The following is a 23,019-nucleotide window of genomic DNA, read 5'->3' on the forward strand; positions in this document are numbered from 1 at the left end:
GGATGTTTTGCCCCCACAGTGCATCATTTCACACTTACTGGCACTGAATCACATTTGCCATAATGTTGCCCATTTACCCAGTTTTAACAGATTCTTTGGGGGCACATCATGACCTCTTTTTGTTTTTAGCACCCTGAATAATTTGATGTCATCAAGAAATTAGGCCACCTCATGTCACTGCTCACCATAACTCCAGATCAAGTTAAAAAGCACCGGTCAGAATACATATCTTTGGGGGACCCCACCTCTTACCACTGAGATAAAGGTAAAGGTAAAGGGGCCCTGACTGTTAGGTCCAGTCGTGACCGAATCTGGGGTTGCAGCGCTCATCTCGCTTTATTGGCCGAGGGAGCCGGCGTACAGCTTCCAGGTCATGTGGCCAGCATGACTAAGCCGCTTCTGGCGAACCAGAGCAGCGCACGGAAACGCCATTTACCTTCCCACCGGAGTGGTACCTATTTATCTACTACCTTCCCGCCGGAGCGCTACCTATTTATCTACTTGCAGTTTTGACGTGCTAGGTTGGCAGGAGCAGGAACCGAGCAACGGGAGCTCACCCTGTCACGGGGATTCGAACCACTGACCTTCTGATCGGCAAGTCCTAGGCTCTGTGGTTTAACCCACAGCGCCACTTGCGTCCCGACCACTGAGATAGCTTTCCATATATTCCTACTCTCTGCTTCCTATTCCTTAACCAATTACTGATCCATAAAAGAACCTGCCTTCTTATTGCGTGGCTGCTAATTTATATTGTTTTCGTTAGGAGACAAGCAATTTCACATTTGATTTCCTTTAAGAAATCTTGGGTGAGTTCCTTAGATTCCCTTCCATCATGGACTGGCTGGATGCAAAGGAGTGCTGGGAGGCACCAGTTAGGAAACACCCAAGGGAAGAAGGCTCAGAGCCAGAGGGCTGGTGATGGGACGCCAATGAGTGGTCAGAGGAATAAAAGGGAGAAGGCTGCAAGGGGGAGGTACCATACCACGATCACAAAATCTGGGGAGGAGGCCCTGGGAAACCTTAAAACACAAATTATTTTTGATTAGCTTGGAATGTTTTTGCAAAGCAAAGCAATCAGAACGATCAGGGGCTTTGTTTATTCAGCTTTGCTTGGAACAGGTATTCTGCCTTGAGGCACAGGAGGTTGAGGAGATGATCCTGCAGGAGCCTCCTTCCAATTCGGTATGCAGCAACAGTAGGGCACCGCTTAAGGACATTATATCGTTACCTTAACATCTAGATAGGAGTCCCAGCTGCCAGAAAAAATCTTCAGTATGTCCTTGCAGCAGATTAGGCAGAGGAAGAAGGCAGAATGAATGCAGTTCAGATTTCCAGAAGCAGAGCAAGCAAGGAACACAAATGTTGTGGTCCTCAGTGTTCCATTAAGCAACATTTCCATCCTTCCTTCCTTCTTTCTCTTTCAACTTATATCTCACATTCTAATTCAGGGCCCCTCCAGACTGGTATTTTATTGTGAGTGTCCTCTGCAACGTGTTCAGGACACAACGACAGTACATCATAGTGGGGGATTTATTCTGCTTTCGTTTGTTCTGCAATGCTTCCCTGATGCTACCACATTGTTGCTGTGTGGAGGCACTATGGCGCAACAAAAGGAGAACCAAAATAAGCCAGAACATTTGTGGCATAAGAAGCTACAGGATTTCAGCAGGAAATCTACAGGATAGGCACTGATTGGAAATGAAGCAGCATGACCGTCATAAAACCTCTGCAGGTGCCAACAGTATTGAAAGCAGGATTGTGTGTGACCTCCCTGATAGCATCATGAACACAAATCATTATGAATGCACAATAAAAAGGATGTTTGGAGGGGCCCTCAGAAGAAACAGAAGTGGCTAAGGGCTCCTTCAGATAACCTGTTTATTTGGCATTCATCCTGATAGATTGTGTTAAGCTTATGCAGAGGGGCTAGATCAAAGGCCAGCAAACTTTTTCAGCAGGCGGCCGGTCCACTGTCCCTCAGACCTTGTGGGGGGCCAGACTATATTTTTTTTTTTGGGGGGGGGGAGAACAAATTCCTATGCCCCACAAATAACCCAGAGATGCATTTTAAATAAAAAGACACATTCTACTTATGTAAAAACACGCTGATTCCCGGACCATCTGCGGGCCGGATTGAGAAGGCGATTGGGCCTTAGTTGTTCTACCCATGAGCTAGATTATGTTTGGTCTCTGTTCAGCATATGTTCTGATTTGTTTGCAGATCAGGTATATGACAGGAAGTATTTGTCCTGCATCCCTCCCGATTTACTTGCAGGTGTTCATATGTAACCCCACATTTTTCAATGCATTTCCCTGTCATTTTCAAACTGTATAAAGTCCATTTCTTTTTAAAAGTGGATTTGTTGTGCTGGGGTAACAGAGCACTTTAATCCACTTGAACTGTGCAAATCTAAATTTGCAGTAGGTAGGTGCTTGAATCCCTCTTGCAAAAATAGTGACAGTAAAACAATAACCAATTTTCAAGAACACAAAACAGAAAAACAAATAGTAACAGAAGCCACTGACAACAGCAGACCCAACAAAGGAACCACATCAACAGGCAGATCAATAAAAGGTGGACATAGAATCCACTGGAACAGAGAGAAAGGAAACTGAACCAGCAGTTAGATGACACCAAAGTCCTTTAGAAAGAAGACGGCTCCAGCCAGGCACCTAAAGTTTCAGCATGGGGTCAGGTGGACCTTGGTGGAAAGGACATTCCTTAGTTGCTCACCACTACAACCCAAGAGACCATGCTCCTCATGAATGGCTGGTGTACTAAATTCAGTGGGGGGGAACAGAGCAGGACCTCAGATGTTACATTGGGTGCATGGGAAAAGGAGGAACAGAAGACTATATGGTCCAAAAGGTATCCATGTATCAAGTCATGTAGGTTTTAAAGGTAAGAACTAGCACCTCAAATTGAACCTGGAAACCAGTAAGTAATCAGGGCAGAACAAACAGCAACAGACTGTGCCAACTGTCTGGCCCCAGACAACTTGCACCAGTTTTAAGTTTCCAGGTGTGTTAAGGGCAACCCCACACAGAGCACTTGACAGTAGTTCAATCTGGCGAGTGCTACAATATGAATGACTATGGCCAGCTCTAATTGTTACAGGAAATCACATCAGCCAAAGCTGGTAAAAATGTACTGCTACTCACTGCCCCAACGGACCATCCAATTCAAGTAGCACCTCAGGCTGTGAACTTGTGCAACCTCATTCAAAATGAACTGAACACCTATACCTGGATTATCAAATTCTCCACCCCAAGCCAACAATTGTTTTATCTAATCTGGATTAAGTTTCATCTTGTTTTGCTGCATAGTCCAGTATCTAAGAGCTGACAATGTTCAAGGTTTCCACTGCCTCCCTAGGTAAAAAGGTAAAGGTACCCCTGCCCGTACGGGCCAGTCTTGACAGACTCTGGGGTTGTGCGCCCATCTCACTTAAGAGGCCGGGGGCCAGCGCTGTCCGGAGACACTTCCGGGTCACGTGGCCAGCGTGACATCGCTGCATCTGGCGAGCCAGAGCTGCACACGGAAACGCCGTTTACCTTCCCGCCAGTAAGCGGTCCCTATTTATCTACTTGCACCCGGGGGTGCTTTCGAACTGCTAGGTTGGCAGGCGCTGGGACCGAGCAGCGGGAGCGCACCCCGCCGCAGGGATTCGAACCGCCGACCTTTCGATCGGCAAGTCCTAGGCGCTGAGGCTTTAACCCACAGCGCCACCTGCGCCCCTGCCTCCCTAGAGTGTGGTCAAAAAAGGCATGTGTCAGGGGTTCAGAAGGAGAGACACAGGAGGGGGAGCAAATGGAGAGTGAGGAGGAGGAGTACGAGGGGGGAGCAGGCAGTGACAGTGGAAAGAGTTATTCCACAAGCCTCTCCAGCGAATCGGAGGACTCACAGAAGGGAGCGCCGATGGCCAGGGCGAGGGGGGTTCCAGGGGGGAAGCCCCAGGAGGAAGGGGCCAGCGGGGAGTCCCTGAGCAGCAGTTGGAAATCAGGACCAGCTTCCCCACCAGAGCGCAGTGGGGAGAGGGAGTCCCAGGAATCAGGACCAGTGCTCTCACCACCAGCGGGAGGAGAGGAGTCACGTTTGGTCACGCCCACATCAGGAAGACGGGAAACGGTCAGGAGGAAGGTTACCGGCTGGGCGCGCGCGCCAAGTTCAAATGTACAGGCGAGCGGCACAGCAGGGAGTCCGGGTAGGGAGCCAGGTCCTAAAGCCCGCCGGAAGGAAGGGGAAGACCAAGGGGGGTCAGCGTCAGAAGAGTCCAGGAAGGAGGAGACCCCAGAGGGCAGAAAGACCCAGCGAAGGAAAGAACAGCGTAGGAGGTGGAGCCGGGCGAGGATCTTAAACTGGTGTGGGAGGAGCAGTGAGTCAGAGGGGACTTAGCCGGTCTAGCGTCGAGACGTGGGTCTGCGCGCCCAGAGCCTTGAAATGGAAACTAAACTTCAATAAAGACTTTGTATATTATATCCACCGGGCGTTGGTCCTCTGTGAGCTGGGATCTAGAGGCAGACCTGACAGCATGTAAAATAAAGCTAGATGTCATCACTTCATCTCATATCTGTGACTAGTTTCACCCAGTGGTTTCAAATAGATGTTAGAGAGCAAGGGGTGAGGGGGTTAAGAAAAAGATGAAATTCTGTGATCTGTCATGATTCAGAAACCAAGGGGATGCCGGCTGTTTGGAGTATCTGGCATGCGAGTCTCCCACCCAACTACTTTGGATGTGCTCTGCTTTGTCTGGGAATTGAAAAAAAAATCAGCATTTGTGTTTGAGATGGATGAAATTAGGGTCACTCAATTAAACCGATTGGCGGAATACTTCTTCACACAGCACTTACAGATTTTTCTATCAAAATATGTGATGATTTAAGACTGGAGCAGATAAATAAATGGAGGGCGAGTCTACCAATGGCCATTAGCCATGACTGCTGAATAAAACCTCCATGTTCACAGTATCTCTGAATATCAAGTGCTAGGGACAAAAACAGGAGAGAGCTGTTAAGTTCATGCATTGCTCACAGGCTTCTTGGAAACATCTGTCCACTGGGAAACAGGATGGGCCATTGGTATGGTCAAGCACAGCAGCTACTCCTATCCTTATGAAAGACACTCAAGAAAATGGAAGCATGACTCCGCTTGGAGAGCACCTTCTCCCTATTTTTAGACTTTCTGGGGGTTGATAATCTTCTATTATTTCCACCTTCCATATAACACAAGGAAAACTAAATTTGCAAAGGAAACACTGCACAAAAATTTCCAGGAAATCAATGGAAGAGAAAAGTGAGTTGAACACACCTTTCTGGGAATCCCCAGCTATCTCCTGACCACCAAAAGACCACCCAACAGTGGCAACCTTATCAAATGACCATTCCCATGGCATCATAACAATCCTCAGTGACCTTCACGTCCCTTGTTAAGTGTAGTCGGACAGCTTAAGCTTCCCAACTGTAACGAAAGAAGGCTGGCATAACTTGATGGGCGTGAGCGGGTGTGTGGAGGCATCCTGCACTTGCAGTATTTCTATAGATACCGCACATAACTCCAGCCCTGAGCATGTGTGTTCTGGGTGACCTTGAAGTCAGCAGATCACCAGGAGAAATTATGAAACTGAACCAAGCAAAGGAGGCCAGAAGAAAGCAGGGACACATCAGCAATCACACGGTGGGGCAAGCGGCGATTCCGTTGCACGTTTTGACCCAGGAGATGTAGGACAGTTTTGCAGTTAGCCCTCCGCAGATGGGGAAAGCTCTCTGGTAACCTCTCTGGTTGAGCAGGATGCCTCCTCCTCAGTAACATTTAGACCAGGTCAAGTAACAAACTCACCGTGTTGAAGTTGGGGAAGAGGTTGAGCTGGGGGGCCCCATTGAAGCGGAAGGTCAGGAAATGCTTGATGTCCAGTGGCGAATGCAGGGACCGTCCTGGGATGGGGAGCGATGTCAAGAGGGAGCTATTGTGGCTGGCTGGACCTAAGAGGCAAGAAGAGAAGGGAGATAAGAAATACCATGAGTTTAAGAGGAAACAGAGTAGAATGAGAAAGAGACCTGCATACGTTGCATCGTTCACAAATGGGGTGGTGCGAGAGAAGTGCTAGTTTGCCATATATAGGGATAGTGGGTGGTGCTGTGGTCTAAACCACTAAGCCTCTTGGGCTTGCCGATCGGAAGATTGGCGGTTCAAGTCCCTGCGACGGGGTGAGCTCCCATTGCTCTGTCCCCAGCTCCTGCCAACCGAGCAGTTTGAAAGCACGCCAGTGCAAGTAGATAAATAGGTACCACCGCGGTGGGAATGGCGTTTCTGTGCGCTCTGGTTTCCGTCATGGTGTCCCATTGCACCAGAAACGGTTTAGTCATGCTGGCCACATGACCCGGAAAGCTGTCTGCAGACGAACACCAGCTCCCTTGGCCTGAAAGTGAGATGAGCTCCACATCCCCATAGTCGTCCTTTACCTTTAGTTTGCCATATGAAATAAGTAAGCCCAATAAACGTATACGCACAGGAGAATAAGCTGCTCAATGCGTGTGATTTTTCTGTCATGCCATTTGTAATCGCTTTCTGCTGTTGGCTACCTTGCAGATGCAAAAGATCCCACGTTCAACTCCTGGCACCTGATCTCTAGGAAAGGCTCTTGCCTGAAATCCTAAATAACTGCTACCAGTTTCTGCGCGCAGTACTGAGCTAGGAGGACTGAGGGTCTGACTCAATGTAATTGATGCTGTGAGCCGCCATGAGATCTAAGGATGAAGGGTGGTTGCCAATTTAATAAATGAAATGGAAATAAATAAATAAATAACTTAAGACAGTGTCTTTTGTTCTGTGTTCACCTGGAATCACAGAACTGTAGAGATGGAAGGGACCCCAAGGGCCATCTACTCCGAACGCCTGCAATACAGGAATCTCAACCAAAGCCTCCATGACTGTCAGGAAGTTCTTCCAGATGTTAGATGGAATCTCCTTTCTTGTCACTCAAAGCCATTGGTCCTGGTCCTAGCTTCCGGAGCAGGAAAAAACAAGCTTGCTCCATCTTCCATGTGACAGGCCTTTAAATACTTGGCTAAATGTTGGAGGGTATGGAATAGAACATCCCCAGGGCTGTTTTTCAGCTGGAACTCACCAGAACTTAGTTCTGGCACCTTTGCCATTCTAAGAGAACGAGGGAGGTGTTAATGGACATCCCTATTTTCATTGGGGAGAAGGGGACGACAGAGGACGAGATGGTTGGATAGTTTTCTTGAAGCTACCAGCATGAGTTTGACCAAACTGTGGGAGGCAGTGGAAGACAGGAGTGCCTGGCGTGCTCTGGTCCATGGGGTCACGAAGAGTTGGACATGACTAAACGACTAAACAACAACAACATTTTCATCGGAGAAATGTTGGAGGGTATGGAGTGAAGTGTGCCTTCAATTTTTAATTCAGAAAAAGGCCATTTTAGAAGTTCCAGAGACGCTGCTTTAAATTTTAATTTTACACAGTCTTGGCCTTGGTCTTGGCCATGCAGCAACCAGATTTTTGAAAGCAAGATTAGTGCAACCATACTGATGCTAATTGCTTGCCCTGTAACTGCCCACTTCTGCTGTCCTGCTAGCTACAGAGATGGAAAGTGATCACTTGGTGGATTACATACTCCGTAAGGAAAGGAAAGCAATTAACTGTAAGGAATGTACTTCGCTGTCTTGGGTGGATATATACACAAACTATTCAAGCCACGCATCCAAAGGGAAAGTGTGAGCAGCTGCTTTCCCCTTGCTCTTTTTAACTAGCATCTATTTCCATAACTGAAAATGGCCAACATAATATCTTATTGCTTTTCTTTCTTCTAGGCTGGCCATACCCAGCTTCTTCTGTCTTCCCTTTAAACAGTTTTCTTTCTTAGATCCAGCGTGTCCTTCTTAAAAGTTCCTCTCTGAACCTTTCCCAGTATGTTGTTCCTTTGTAAAACACAAATTGTTGCTGACCTGCACCATAGAGAGGCCACTGCATACAAGGTAAACACAACATATTTTTCTGCCCTAAAGGTCATTTAATTTTGCTGTCCTTGCCCCAACGTTCTGCTGCATTTGGCAAGGTGTGGGGGGCTCTCAAGGTCCTTCAAGGCCTTTCCTAATTCCTGCCCCTTTTCCAGCTTCCATACATATGAATAGAGCAGCGATTGCCAACCCTAAACCTCCAAAGGCATTCGCTGGTGCCCTTGGGCACCAGGTCGGTAAATATTTATTTAATGGGAGGCATTGTGAACTTCTACATTATTGTTACTGTGACTTTTATATTGGATCAGATTGTTACTATTAATGTTTGAGGTTTTATTGTTATTTTTATGTGTGTTGGAAGCCACCCAGAATGGCTGGGGTATAAATAAAAAAATGTTGTTGTTGTTTCCTTTGCTTGTCGAGAGGCTTTTCTGAATTGGGGTGAATGGGTTGCTCAAACATGCTCTATGTGTCTGATTGAGAGAGATGCACTTAAGCAGAAAAAAGGGGAGAGATTTTAATTTTTTGCATTCTGTGCTTAGCTGTGTGAGAGAGGGAGGACAGAGAGAAAGAGATGTGTATTTTTCTTGGTACTAGAAAATACAGCTGCAACACTTTGTGTATTTTGTGCAGTAGAGTGGGGAAATCAATGTTGTGTGATCTGCACAATCTGAACCAGCAGGACACAGCTGACTTCCATGGCAAGCTTGAAGTTGTCCCGGGGAGGAGGGAGAAGCAATTACTATACAGTGGTACCTCGGGTTAAGATCTTAATTCGTACTGGAGGTCTGTTCTTAACCTGAAACTGTTCTTAACCTGAAGTACCACTTTAGCTAATGGGGCCTCCTGCTGCCGCTGCACTGCCGCTGCACGATTTCTGTTCTCATCCTGAAGCAAAGTTCTTAACCCGAGGTAATATTTCTGGGTTAGCAGAGTCTGTAACCTGAAGAGTATGTAACCCAAGGTACCACTGTACTTCTAATTTTGTGTTATGCCACGGTAGCCATTTTGTGACTGGCGCCCACTCTCTCAAAATTCAAAATGTGCCTTCTGGTCCAAGACCCCTTGAATGGAAGGGAAGGGATTGCAATTTAGGAAAACTATTCAGAGGCCAGTCGCATCTATCCACAAGGCCAGCACAGTCTGGGTTGGGGAGGAGAGATCACATCTCAAGGGTTTCCCAAGCTTCACTGTAGCTCCCTTTTTCCTGCTCCATACAAACTTTCTTATTACTACCATTTCTTAATGCGTACATCCTACCCTTCCTCCCATAGGAGCACAGTGTAGCTAACAACAACCTCCATGATATACAATCAACATAAAAAATAGTAACTATAATAAACATTAGTCTATATCAACAATAAAAAAAGAATGGGGGAAAAAGATAATTTGACTCTTCAGCTTTACCACAGTTTATCCGCAAACAGTGTTTTCAGTTTTTGTTTAAATGATAAGAACCTGTAGGACAACTTCATCTGCTTCTGAATACCAATTGCTGAAAACCACAGGAAGGGAGACTGCTCTTGTGCTCAGGTCCTGCTTAAAAATCTCCCACAGGCATCTTGGTTGGTCACAGTAAGAACAGATGCTGGACTACATGGGCCACTGTTCTGATCCATCGGGCTCTGTTCCTATGTGCTGAGTTTGGGGCCAGGCCAGGTAGAAGTGAGTCTACTCAGGTAGGAGTGTAAGTATGCCTCAGGTCTCTAGGTCCAGTGTGGTGATTGTGAGCCATAGGGTCAAAACGTGTTTGGCCATATTTCATTATGTTTTATGGAGTCAAGCAATTTGCACAGCAGTAATGTAACAACGACGCGGGTGGTGCTGTGGGTTAAACCACAGAGCCTAGGACTTGCCAATCGCATGGTCGGCGGTTCGAATCCCCGCAGCGGGGTGAGCTCCCATCTTTCGGTCCCAGCTCCTGCCCACCTAGAAGTTCGAAAGTACCCCTAAGTGCAAGTAGATAAATAGGTACCGCTATATAGCGGGAAGGTAAACGGCGTTTCCGTGTGCTGTGCTGGTGCTGGCTCGCCAGAGCAGCTTCGTCACGCTGGCTATGTGACCCGGAAAGTGTCTCTGGACAGCGCTGGCCCCCGGCCTCTTAAGTGAGATGGGCGCACAACCCTAGAGTCGGACACAACTGGCCCGTACGGGCAGGGGTACCTTTACCTTTAATGTAACAACAACAAAAAATGTTGAACAGCGACAGCCTGCGGCCTCATCCAGGAACTCCTCTGACGAGGAAATAGGAGATCTCACCATGTTCAGGTTTCTAGTAGTAAGTTTCCAGCTTCTGACAGGAGAAATGCTCAAGCTGCAACCCTCCACAGGAACTGGGGAAACTGGGAAATTGGTGCACTATCTTGGGTGGACAAACTATAGTGTTAGAGAGGTTATTTTACTCAAGGCCATGATTGGGGGAGGGAGGGGTTTCCCTTCCCCACATCCTACAGTCCCAAAACTGCTCAGGGTTTCCTCATACCCACTGTTTACATAACAGAAACCATGTAGATGAATGTATAGTTTGGCCTTCAGTCCTCCTCCTGGCCTGAATACTCTCTGTTCAAATTCCACCCGTGTAAGGCCTGAATCTGAGATTTCCCAGTGCAAACATGGCTTAAATGGCCTAACTGAGCTACGAAGAAGGGAATGACCTTGATGGCATCTATCTTCTCTTCTCCCTCCCTCCCTCCCACTTTTGGCTAACAAAGGATTGTAGCAAACGTATATTCTGCTCAGAGTAGCCCCACTGAAATTTATGGGCACGACCGACTTAGGTCCTTTAACGTTAATGGGTTCACTTGAATACAACTCAAGATGCACAGAATGAAATATGGGGCACAACTGTGTAGGGGACCAACTGGGGTTATACCTCTTATACCTCTAATGCTGGGTATATCACTTTCGCTTCTGTCAAATAACATCTGCCAACCGACTCCTGTGGTGGTGGGGGTGTAATGCACAAGAGATATTGGCAGCACTATTCAAGTGAAGGCAGAGCATGTGAAATACTCAGAGTAATGCAGGGCACCCTTCAGCGATCCTTGCAATCTACAGTCTCAAACCTCCGCCCAGTCTCAAACCTCCGCAAACCTATCGCCCAGTCTCAAACCTCCCATTCTTGGGCAAGGTGATTGAGCGAGTGGTTGCTGAACAACTCCAGGCACGCCTGGAAGAAGCGGACCATTTGGATCCCTTCCAGTCGGGATTCAGGCCTCATCATGGGACTGAAACTGCCTTGGTCGCACTGGTTGATGATCTCCGGCGGGCTAGGGACAAAGGTGAGAGCTGTTTCCTAGTTCTGCTGGATCTCTCAGCGGCGTTTGATACCATCGACCATGACATCCTTCTGGACCGTCTTGAGGGGCTGGGAGCTGGGGGCACTGTCATACAGTGGTTCCGCTCCTTCCTCCTGGGCCGTGTTCAGAAAGTGGTGGTGGGGGATGAGTGTTCAGACCCCTGGCCGCTCACTTGTGGGGTGCCTCAGGGTTCTGTCCTCTCCCCCATGCTTTTCAACATCTACATGCAGCCGCTGGGAGGGATCATCAGGAGGTTTGGGCTGGGTGTTCATCAGTATGCAGATGATACCCAGCTCTACCTCTCTTTTAAATCAGAACCAGTGAAGGCGGTAAAGGTCCTGTGTGAGTGTCTGGAAGCGGTTGGAGGATGGATGGCGGCTAACAGATTGAGGTTGAATCCTGACAAGACAGAAGTACTGTTTTTGGGGGACAGGAGGCGGGCAGGTGTGGAGGATTCCCTGGTCCTGAATGGGGTAACTGTGCCCCTGAAGGACCAGGTGCGCAGCCTGGGAGTCATTTTGGACTCACAGCTGTCCATGGAGGCACAGGTCAAATCTGTATCCAGGGCAGCTGTTTACCAGCTCCATCTGGTACGTAGGCTGAGACCCTATCTGCCTGCGGACTGTCTCGCCAGAGTGGTACATGCTCTGGTTATCTCCCGCTTGGACTACTGCAATGCGCTCTACGTGGGGCTACCTTTGAAGGTGACCCGGAAACTACAACTAATAGAGAATGCGGCAGCTAGACTGGTGACTGGGAGCGGCCGCCGAGACCATATAACACCGGTCTTGAAAGACCTACATTGGCTCCCAGTACGTTTCCGAGCACAATTCAAAGTGTTGGTGCTGACCTTTAAAGCCCTAAATGACCTCGGTCCAGTATATCTGAAGGAGCGTCTCCTCCCCCATCGTTCTGCCCGGACACTGAGGTCCAGCTCCGAGGGCCTTCTGGCGGTTCCCTCACTGCGAGAGGCCAAGTTGCAGGGAACCAGGCAGAGGGCCTTCTCGGTGGTGGCGCCCGCCCTGTGGAATGCCCTCCCATCGGATGTCAAGGCGATGGACAACTACCTGACATTCAGAAGACATCTGAAGGCAGCCCTGTTCAGGGAAGTTTTTAATATGTGACATTTTAGTGTATTTTTTATCTCTGTTGGAAGCCGCCCAGAGTGGCTGGGGAAACCCAGCCAGATGGGCGGGGTACAAATAATAAATAATAATAATAATAATAATAATAATAATAATAATAATTATTATTATTATTATTATTATTATTATTATTATTATTATTATCCCTTCTTCTTTCAATACACAGCTTCTATCATGACTGGCAATAAAACACTTCAAAGCATACGCTCTGCATTTCCCACCAGTTGATGGCTCTGTTCTTCACCCCCTAATTCCATAGGTAGGTGAATTCTTCTGTTATTTATTTAACTTTATTTTCCAGTGTTAAACCAGAAGGAGTAGGAAGAGAATGGATCAAAGACCATAATATATATATATTTTTTAAAAATAATAAAAATCTCAGTGTGCACATTTTTCTACAGATTGTAGTGTAACGGGCCCAAAGATGCCTGGAAGGCACAAGTGGCCTCTTTCTAGCAGATTGGACAAATTTGTTCCCGTCTTTGTAGAGGGAACTGCTCCCCGAACCAGCTCTGACTCCAGGGGGGTAAACTACAGCTTGCTTCGTCAGGCATGTACTGATCAAATTAATACCAAAGTCACCCAGAAGGGAAATCTGGAGAACAGCAGGCAACAACTCCCCCCCCCAAAAAAAAATTGTTTCTCATTTATTCGTTTTAAAGTGACAAACAAGCATGTAATAATTTGTTATATATTACCTCACCCACCTCAACTGCCCGTTCAAGGTTATCCCCTGTCCTTTTGGTCCTCCCAACTGGCTTGTGAGGCAGTGATGGGCTGAGAGATACTGAGCGGCCTAAGCTCAAGGGAGAAAGGTCTCCTCAGCATTAGTCCAACTCCAATCCCAACACACTAACATGGCTCTCCCACACAATAAAGCAGAATACTAGCTAGAAGTGAATGTATACATAATTACTGTATTTTTCCAAGTATAAGACTATGTTTGTTTGGTTTTTTTAACCAAAAAACAGGTTTTAAATTGGGGCTCACCTTATACACGGGTAGTGCTGAGGGGTGTTTTCTTAATTTGGAGTCCCCCAAAATAGGGGGCGTCTTATACATGGGGGGCATCTTATACACGTAAAAATATGGCATATTGTAAGGTTTGGAAGGAAATTTCTGCCTAACACCATTGACTAAAGCAAATCTCTAGGGTGGGACTACCATTACTTACATAGTTTGTGGAACATGTGTTTTGTTTTGTTTTACTTTTTCAATTTTAAAAACTTTATTGTTCTAGCCAAAGGCCATGATAAACCTGCAGTAACAGTTCAGTCTTACCTTGGAAACTGAACGGAATCCATTCCAGAAGTCTGTTTGACTTCCAAAATGTTTGACTTCCAAGGAGCGGCTTCCGATTGGCTGCAGGAAGCTGCATAAGCCACACCGGACATTTGGCTTCCGAAAATCATTCGAAAACTGGAACAATCACTTCCAGTTTCCGATCGTTCAGGAGCTGAAACATTTGAGTTTATAGGTGTTCGGCTTCTGAGGTTCCACTGTACTGATAAAACATTTTAAAGCACCAGTAGTACCACTATTTAAACCTACTCTGACCCTCATTTCTGTGTTACTGTATAGCACTTGGATCAATAGAAGAAGTCTGAAGTCGGACAACCTTTTAATTCTAGTAACAGCTCTCTGTTGGCAAACATGAATTAGAGAGCAAAATTTATACCATACATCTGGATCCTGAAAGGTTAGTTCGATGCTGTCTCTCTGGTCACAATTAAACAGTATTTACAACGTAAACCATTTCCTAAATCCAGGGAAGCCCCTACAATGGGCTTGAATTCCTGCTTGCAGTTCTGATTCTGCTTTCATTATTCTGTTGGATTTCTTCACTGGTCAGTTATAAATGACCACGTGTACAACATCTGGGGACGTCTTTCTAGAAGAATCATAATGGGAATTTGGACTTTCCCCCTGCAGCGTGCCTGTGCATCCACCACCAAAATTTGTCCCCCACATACTGACGTCACACGTACACACCGTGCAGTGTGCCTCTGCCAACACAATTTGTGGTGCCTGGTCCCGTCATGGGCAATTTTCTGGGTGCTTGGGCACCCAGGAGTCAGCGCCTATGTCCCTAATGTAAATATTCACTCACCCCATCTTCCCTAGCGGGGGGGGGGGGATGCCATTTTGTGGTTCGCCTAAGCCAGGGGTCAGCAAACCTTTTCAGCAGGGGGCCGGTCCACTGTCCCTCAGACCTTGTGGCCGGCCGGACTATATTTTGGAGAAAAAAATGAACACATTCCTATGCCCCACAAATAACCCAGAGATGCATTTTAAATAAAAGGACACATTCTACTCATGTAAAAACACGCTGATTCCCAGGCTGGGTATAGAAGGTGACTGGGCCGGATCCGGCCCCCGGGCCTTAGTTTGCCTACCCATGGCCTAAGGTGCCAAAATGTCTTGGTCTGGCCCTACTCCACCATGGCAACTTACTTAGGAGCTCCTTGTTCTCTGTATCTTGTCACCTGCATCTGATCACTCTCTGATCTCTTTGGCTATCGCCCAGCATCCCACAGGCTCTCCACAACACGGCAGAGGTGGCAATGCTCAATCAAAATTTTCCAAGCCAGAGACTCACCAAACAGCAATTCCAGCACTTTGCATAACTCCTTGCCTGCTTCCCAGTGTTAACAAATGTAGAATTATGGGAAATGAAGCATGCATACGCAAAACCTTGCTCAATTTGCACAATTCATAAAAGCCAGAGGCTTCTGATCTTCTTGTCCTGGAATCTACGGTGACACATGACTTTTCCTGTCTCCATGTTTAAGTACAGTTCCAAACTCCTTTCTTCATAGTTCCATGAGGAATTGGGAGGTGGAAACGGGGACCACAAAATCCCACATTCTGCAAGTTCTATCAAAGCACCCAAAATGTAGTTGGTAATAAAGCAAATTCAATCTGAGCAAAGCGGGGGGGGGGGGGGGGAGTACCCATGTGCATAATTTAGTTCAATGCAGTGGCTGAATTAGAAATGTTATTGCAGGATTCCTGAACCACACAAAACAAAGTTATTGTATTCCTCCACCAGTGATGTGCTGTTCCTTCTTGGATGCCCACTCAAAGCTTTTTCTGTTGTCTTCCTTTGTATGTAAATATGTAAGCAAGCGACACTTATCACTGTCACTGAGATCATCTTGCAGTGTAGGCAGGCGAAAGGGATTCAATTTTTTATTATTATTAAAACAAATCCTATTACATTTCTGATGGTTAGGACCAGAGGTCAGTAAACTTTTTCAGCAGGGGGCCAGACCCTCAGACCTTGTGGGAGGCCAGACTATATTTTGAAGGGGGGGGGGAGGATGAATTCTTATGCCCTACAAATAACCCAAAGATGGAGCCAGAAGATCAAACCTATCCATTCTGAAGGAAATCAGCCCTGAGTGCTCACTGGAAGGACAGATCCTGAAGCTGAGGCTCCAGTACTTGGGCCACCTCATGAGAAGAGAAGACTCCCTGGAAAAAACCCTGATGTTGGGAAAGATGGAGGGCACAAGGAGAAGGGGACGACAGAGGACGAGATGGTTGGACAGTGTTCTCGAAGCTACCAGCATGAGTTTGACCAAACTGTGGGAGGCAGTGGAAGACAGGAGTGCCTGGTGTGCTCTGGTCCATGGGGTCACGAAGAGTCGGACACGACTAAACGACTAAACAACAACAACAAATAGCCCAGAGATGCATTTTAAATAAAAGCACACATTCTACTCATGTAAAAACACCAGGCAGGCCCCACAAATAACCCAGAGATGCATTTTAAATAAAAGAATACATTCTACTCAAGTAAAAACACGCTGATTTCTGGACCGTCCACGGGCTGGATTTAGAGGGTGATTGGGCCGGATCCAGCCCCCGGGCCTTAGTTTGCCTACCCATCATTAGGACACTGGCACTGTAACAACATCCCTCTCTCTCTTTCTTACAGAATTATGGTGCAAAATTTTTATGATGGAAAAATCTAACAGGAGTGCTAGAGTACAGGCTACTTTATAGCATGTCTGCAGCAAGTTTTAAACCTGGAGCCTAAGAGATACTAGGCATGCATTTAGCCTGTATGCCACCAAAAAGCTCTAGCTGGAGTATAGGGTAACAAGTCAAACCAGCAAATGAGGCACTTGGAGAGCAATAGGCCAAATTAGGCCAGGTGGTAAGGCTGATCTCTGTGAAAGCTTTCAGTTCAGATTTATCTAGTCTGGGCTATATGAGGACTCGCCTGCTACTCCTATTTCTTCCAACAGATCAACCTCGCCTTATGTCACTACACTCAATTTTGCCTTGTTTCCAGGACCTTGCCTCCTGTCATGATACCCATCTCTGACATCCTTCCTGAAACTTCTGTTTCAGTGTATCTGAAGAAGTGTGCATGCACACGAAAGCTCATACCAAGAACTAACTTAGTTGGTCTTTAAGGTGCTATTGGAAGGAATTTTTTTATTTTGTTTTGACTATGGCAGACCAACACGGCTACCTATCTGTTACTCGGCTACGAGTGATTGCCAAAGAGGAAAAAGATCCCTTCCCTTCCTCACCCCTCCTCTCCAGGTTTTGTTTTCTTCAAGTATCCCTTTTCCCTTCAGCCCCAATACCCAACCATCCCAATCCAATGCAGTATCGCTGACTCTCCTGCTGCGCTTCTCAGGGTTCCCTCAATTCTCCACCCTTTTCCTCCTCTGACTCACTCGTCTGCCTGCCATCCAGTCCCAGAGAAGTGTTTATATTATATTCCCTTAGGGTGTGCAGAATAGTAATAATTTATTTATTTATTTATTTATTTATTTATTTATTCATACCCCGCCCATCTGGCTGGGTTTCCCTAGCCATTCTGGGCAGCTTCCAACAAAATATTAAAATACAATAGTCTGTTAAACATTAAAAGCTTCCCTAAACAGGGCTGCCTTTAGATGTCTTCTAAAAGTTTGGTAGTTGTTCTCTGTGACAGCTGGTGGGAGGAAGTTCCACAGGGTGGGTGCCACTACTGAGAAGGCCCTCTGTCTGGTTCCCTGTAACTTAGCTTCTCGCAGCGAGGGAACCACCAGAAGGCCCTCGGCGCTGGACCTCAGCGTCCAGGCAGAACGATGGGGGTGGAGACGCTCCTTCAGGTATACTGGACCGAGGCCGTTTAGGGCTTTCAAGGTCAGCACCAACACTTTGAATTGTGCTCGGAAACGTACTGGGAGCCAATGTAGATCTTTCAAGACCGGTGTTATGTGGTCTTGGCCACCGCTCCCAGTCACCAGTCTAGCTGCCGCATTCACATGTCATCCACATGTCAGCAGCACTACATCACGTCCACTGTGTCCGTTTGTGTTCTGCCAAATTGGTTGCCACTTGGAGCTGTCAAGGAGCTACATGCTTTCCCAACGTTAGCACTGGTAACATATAGAACCCAGCAGTGGTGAGGAGACAGAGCCTTTTTTGTTAATGCCTCCCATTTTCTATGTGACAAAAGTCTATTAGAAAAGGGGAGATAACCCTGCTCACTATATAAGATGCATTCCTTTTACCTTCGCAGTTGCCATTCACATCTACGTCAAAATGCAATCTACCATACTTACTCGAGTCTAATGAGGCATCGAATCTAATGCACACCTCAATTTTCAGAACCTTGAAACCCAAAAAAGTATCTACTGGCGAAATGTGAAGGTGCCATTGAATCAAATGCGCATCTCAATTTTCGCAACGTAATTTGGCCAAAAAGGGTGAGCATTAGATTCGAGTAAATACGGTATATTCTTGCAGTAAGCGCAAAATTTTACATTTGGATGTAATCACTGTATTCATTTTTAGAATGATTACAGCACACGTCTTGCTTCCTCAAAACATGAGTGTTTACTATTTTGAACTCCAGCACATGTTAGCAAGGTCACGAGATTCAGTCCTAGTTCCCAATAAATCAGACTATAAGACATATGTGTCTGATGAGTAAGAATTAAGTACATATACTACACAAACTAGAAAACGTTAGACATCCAGACATAATGAATAGCTTAGTTATTCAGTAACATGTGCTTGGAGGGTAGATTCGATTGGATAGTGCACCAACAATATGGAATGAACTCTGTCTACTTCCCAGGATAGGCTGCTGACCTCAAAGTTAGCTACTGCAACAAGAAGACTTCAAAGGGGGACTAGAATTCAGTACCAAGGAGAAGTGTCGGTGGAAGAAGATTGGAAAAAATTTAAAGTTTATCTTCAAAAATATTGCAAAATTAAGGATTGCTAGAAAGATGTTGGGAAAAGAAAATTACGTGGTTTTAGTGGAAATGACATAAAGGATTAAGTAAAAATGAGTTGGTGAAAGAGAGAATGTAAAATTATAGTATATTAAGACAAATTATTAAGATAAAAATAAGGTTGGAAGGATTTGCTGAAATAACAAATTGAATTAGAATACAAAAATGGGAGGTGTGAGGAGGTCAAGGAAATAAGTGAATGTAAGCAAGTGATGTTTGACTTGTTTCTTAGTTTTTTTTCTTTTTTCTCTCTTTTTCTGTTTTCTGGTTTTTGATGATTTTTTTTTATATGTATTGTTTTTTCTTTTTTTATTGTTATTTTTTTCTCTCTTTTTTCTGTAATCTTTAAAATCTTAATAAAAATTTATTTATTTTTTAAAAAGAATTCAGTAAAATTCAACTAGATTCCATTGATGCCAGACTCATTCAAGACTGAAGGTATATTTGTCACCTATAATGGGCTGACTTCAGATGGCAAATTAGAATAGCAATAAGGACTGTATTGTCATCAGTTGCTGCTGCTGTGAACAAGATTCTTATCCTCCATTTTGGTTTCACACAGAAATGTGTCAGACTTACTGCAGCGCCACCTTCCATGCCCTTTTGATCCAGTATGCCCTGATGGCAAACTTTTCTATCCACTATTTTCACGCATGTATGTACTGTATAGGGACGCGGATGGCGCTGTCCACAGAGCCTAGGACTTGCCGATCAGAAGGTCGGCGGTTCGAATCCCCGCGACAGGGTGAGCTCCTGTTGCTCAGTCCCAGCTCCTGCCAATCTAGCAGTTCGAAAGCACATCAAACTGCAAGTAGATAAATGGGTACCGCTCTGGCGGGAAGGTAAACAGCGTTTCCATGCGCTGCTCTGGTTCGCCAGAAGCGGCTTAGTCATGCTGGCCACATGACCTGGAAGCTGTACGCTGGCTCCCTCGGCCAATAAAGCGAGATGAGCACACAACCCCAGAGTCGGTCACGACTGGACCTAATGGTCAGGGGTCCCTTTACCTTATGTACTGTATAGGGACAGGAGTGTGCATTGCACACATAACATGTTTCAACTTAGGACCGAATGGGCTCTAGTCCACAAAAACTCAGGCTGCAAAAACACGTTAAGCTTTTAAGGTCCCACCAGACTCTTATTGTTCCTTCTTCACAATGTGATGAGGAAGCGACCAACACTTTTCCAGTTGCCCTGGAGGAAGAGTTGGATATATTAAATAAACAGAACAAGCCATTCTGCCTGTGGGCATGGCTGTTGGGTGATTCTCTACTTCCCATTTCTAGGTCTCATTCAAAACAAGGTTAACCTTTTGGGTTATTTTTCAAGCAGGCCTGTGCTTCTTAGCCTGTCCTCTCCTCTCTCTCCCCGACTGCAATTTCTTGTCAGCGATATTCCAATGCAGCAGCTGTGGGATGTATTTTTAGCAGTTAATTTAGACACTCAATTAAAAGGATTTGCCTCAACAAGAACGGTGAGGTCTTCAGAGACCTGGATAGAATGACACAATCTTAGTGGAGACGAGCCATTTCCTTGCTCGGCTTCAAAGAAGGAAGGAGCCTGCTGGGTAAGGAGGTTGATATTAGTAGGAACCATCCTTTTCTCCGATTATTGCAAGCTGAGCCCGATGGCAGATGAAAGGGAATGAGGCCAGGTGTGAGCACTGCACTGGTGCTTGGACTGACATTCTGCTCCAGGAAGACTCAGGGTGGGATCCGGAGATCTGCTTGTGGGAGAAATTGGTGGGCAGTGATTTTCCCACCCTCTCCTTTCCTTGGCAGCTTCCCACATGCCCCCTCAAAGGCTCCCCCTGCTGCCATTGACATCTTTCTGCAGGGCCTGCAAGACAGAGTTGTTCCACCAGGCCTTTGGCCAAGGCACAGCCTGACCCCCTCCTTTGGTAATCCTCACAGAACTCTAGCCCAATGGTTGCCATTAATTTGATTTTGAATTGATTTTAGAATGAATTGATTTTAGAATGCTGTATTACTTTTACTGTTGTTAGCCACCCTGAGCCCGGCTTCGGCTGGGGAAGGGCGGGATATATATATATATATATATATATATATATATATATATATATAATTATTATTTTGCAAGCTGGAGCAGAGTATACTGACTTGGATCTATAGATTAACATACAGAAGGGAGTGAGATGAAGGTGACCTTCCCAACCCTGGTAGCTACCGAGAAAGGCTCTCGAACAGTTGCGGGGGGTCCCTGTTTAATGGGGTGCACCATGGCATGGGGGCTGAAGGGGAACATAGCTGGAAAATCAGATGGCTGCTCCTGTGAGTGGCCTCCACCCAATTTTCTAGAATCTCCCCCTGTTCCCCAGCACTAAAGCCCACCCACCCCCAATTCATATTGCCTTGTTTTTGGAGTGTCCTCTTTAGTGTTACTCACCAGGTGGCAACTGTTTTGCATGAGTGGGAGGTGTTGCTTGCTTTTTCTTTGTAAGAGCGGAAGACTTTTAAAATTTTTGCCCAGCATGCTCCATAACTGGATTTACAGTTTTATTGAATTTTATTAATTGAATGGCTGCAACTCCTGTGATTTTAGGGCTGGTGTTTATTTGCCTCCAGACCATCAGCTTTCACAGGCAATAGATGTGTCGTTCTAAGCTGTGTCATTCTCTTCCCACCCCCTCCTCCCACCTCCAGAGAAGAGAATCATTGTTCTTTCCCTCCCAGGTAGGCGAAGGTTGCTTGGAGAGTGATGGGGTGCCTCTTCTTCTCAGCTGCATCCTGGAAACACACAAATGCCCACACAAACACAAACTCATACACCATCTTTCTATTGGGGGCAGCACACCACAGCTTCTGCTAAACCATCTGAGGATCCTTGGCCATCATACTGACCCCAAAACCTCCTGGACCATGCACCACACTTCCTCCCTGTCGGCAACGTTCTCAAGCCATCCCCTTTGAGCCAAAGTCTGACTGCCTACACTGGCATGCCCCACAAAGAAAGGGGCTGGAATGGCAGAAAAAGGACAGGATATAGCATGGTGGGATTTGCAACATGAATGGCAAGAGGAATGGTTAGAAGAAGAGGAGGAGTTTGGATTTGATATCCTGCTTTATCACTACCCGAAGGAGTCTCAAAGCGGCTAACATTCTCCTTTCCCTTCCTCCCCCACAACAAACACTTTGTGAGGTGAGTGAGGCTGAGAGAATTCAGAGAAGTGTGACTAGCCCAAAGTCACCCAGCAGCTGCATGTGGAGGAGCGGAGACGCGAACCCAGTTCACCAGATTACGAGTCTACCGCAGCGGCGTAGCGTGGGTTGTCAGCACCTGGGGCAAGGCAAGTAATTTGCGCCCCATAACCCGGGGCAAGGCAAGTAATTTGCGCCCCTAACCCCTAACCTGCCGCCACTGGGGGCACGGTTGCAACGCAGTGTGGGGAAGAGAAGAAGAGAAACTAGCAGGAGAACCTTGATTTCCCTCTGCAGCTCTGTGGGGAAGGAGGGCGCAGACTGGGCTCCTTCCTCGCCACAAGATCCTGGCTGCGGGGCGCAATTCGGGAGGCTCGGCTGGCCGGGCCCAGGCCCCGCGGGGCTCCTCCGCGCTCCCCTCCCCCGGCCAGGCGGCGCCTGCAAAGGCTGCGGGTTCCGCTGCGCCTCCGTCTCTCTTTCCACGGGTAGCGAGAGCGGGTGGGAGGAGGCCACCCGGGAGCCGGAACCGGGCGCCAAATAAGGAGAGCGGGGCGGGCCTGGATCCTGGCCTTGTTTGGTGCTTCCCCTCGGCCGGCGGCCCAGCCAAGCCCGCGGCGGCGGCGCGGCGATGCCCGCGCAGGGGGGCGCCCACCCCTCGGCCCCCGCCCAGCGCTGCCGCCCCAGCACCTGCCCGCTCCTCCCAAGGGGCCTCCTCTCCCTCCCGCCTCTTTGCAGCAGTCCTCGCGGGGGGGGACAGGCTCGACTCTCCCCTCCCTCTTGCGCCCCCGTCCTGCGCGCGATCCTGGCCAGGCTCCGGCTCCGGACCTCCTTGCTGGCGCCTGCTGCTCCCCCTGGTCGCCCAGCCCGACCCCTCCTCCCAAAGGAGCTGAGCCCCTTCGGCGACTCTGGAGGCGGCGAGTGCGCCCCCCCAGATGTTGCGCCCGGTGCGGCCGGCACCCCTTGCACCCCCCACGCTACGCCACTGGTCTACCGCTCTTAACCACTACACCACACTGGTTATCCTCTTCCCTATTCGTGTTCTGCTGGCAACTGAAGACATCTCTCTTTAAGCAAGTTGTTGTTGTTGTTGTTGTTGCGTTGTTCCTTAATTTTATTTATTGACTGCTAGTTTTGGCTCTTTGTGTTCTTGCTCTCTGGTACTGCTTTTAGTCTGCCAATTGAGTTTTAA

General features: G+C 47.2%; 1 protein-coding gene across 10 annotated transcripts in view; it reads right to left on the reverse strand.

Moving 5' to 3' along the window:
* The window catches only part of ZNF385C (zinc finger protein 385C), a 160,172-nt gene that overhangs the window by 26,942 nt on the left and 110,211 nt on the right, over positions 1-23,019 (reverse strand). For all 10 annotated transcript variants that reach the window (XM_081837916.1, XM_081837915.1, XM_081837917.1 and 7 more), the window contains one exon: positions 5,837-5,979. In XM_081837916.1, the coding sequence (XP_081694042.1) occupies positions 5,837-5,979 (143 nt within the window). The remainder of the gene's footprint in view (positions 1-5,836; positions 5,980-23,019) is intronic.

This window comes from Podarcis erhardii, assembly GCF_964252035.2.
Source record: "Podarcis erhardii genome assembly, chromosome: 13".
Taxonomy (NCBI): domain Eukaryota; kingdom Metazoa; phylum Chordata; class Lepidosauria; order Squamata; family Lacertidae; genus Podarcis; species Podarcis erhardii.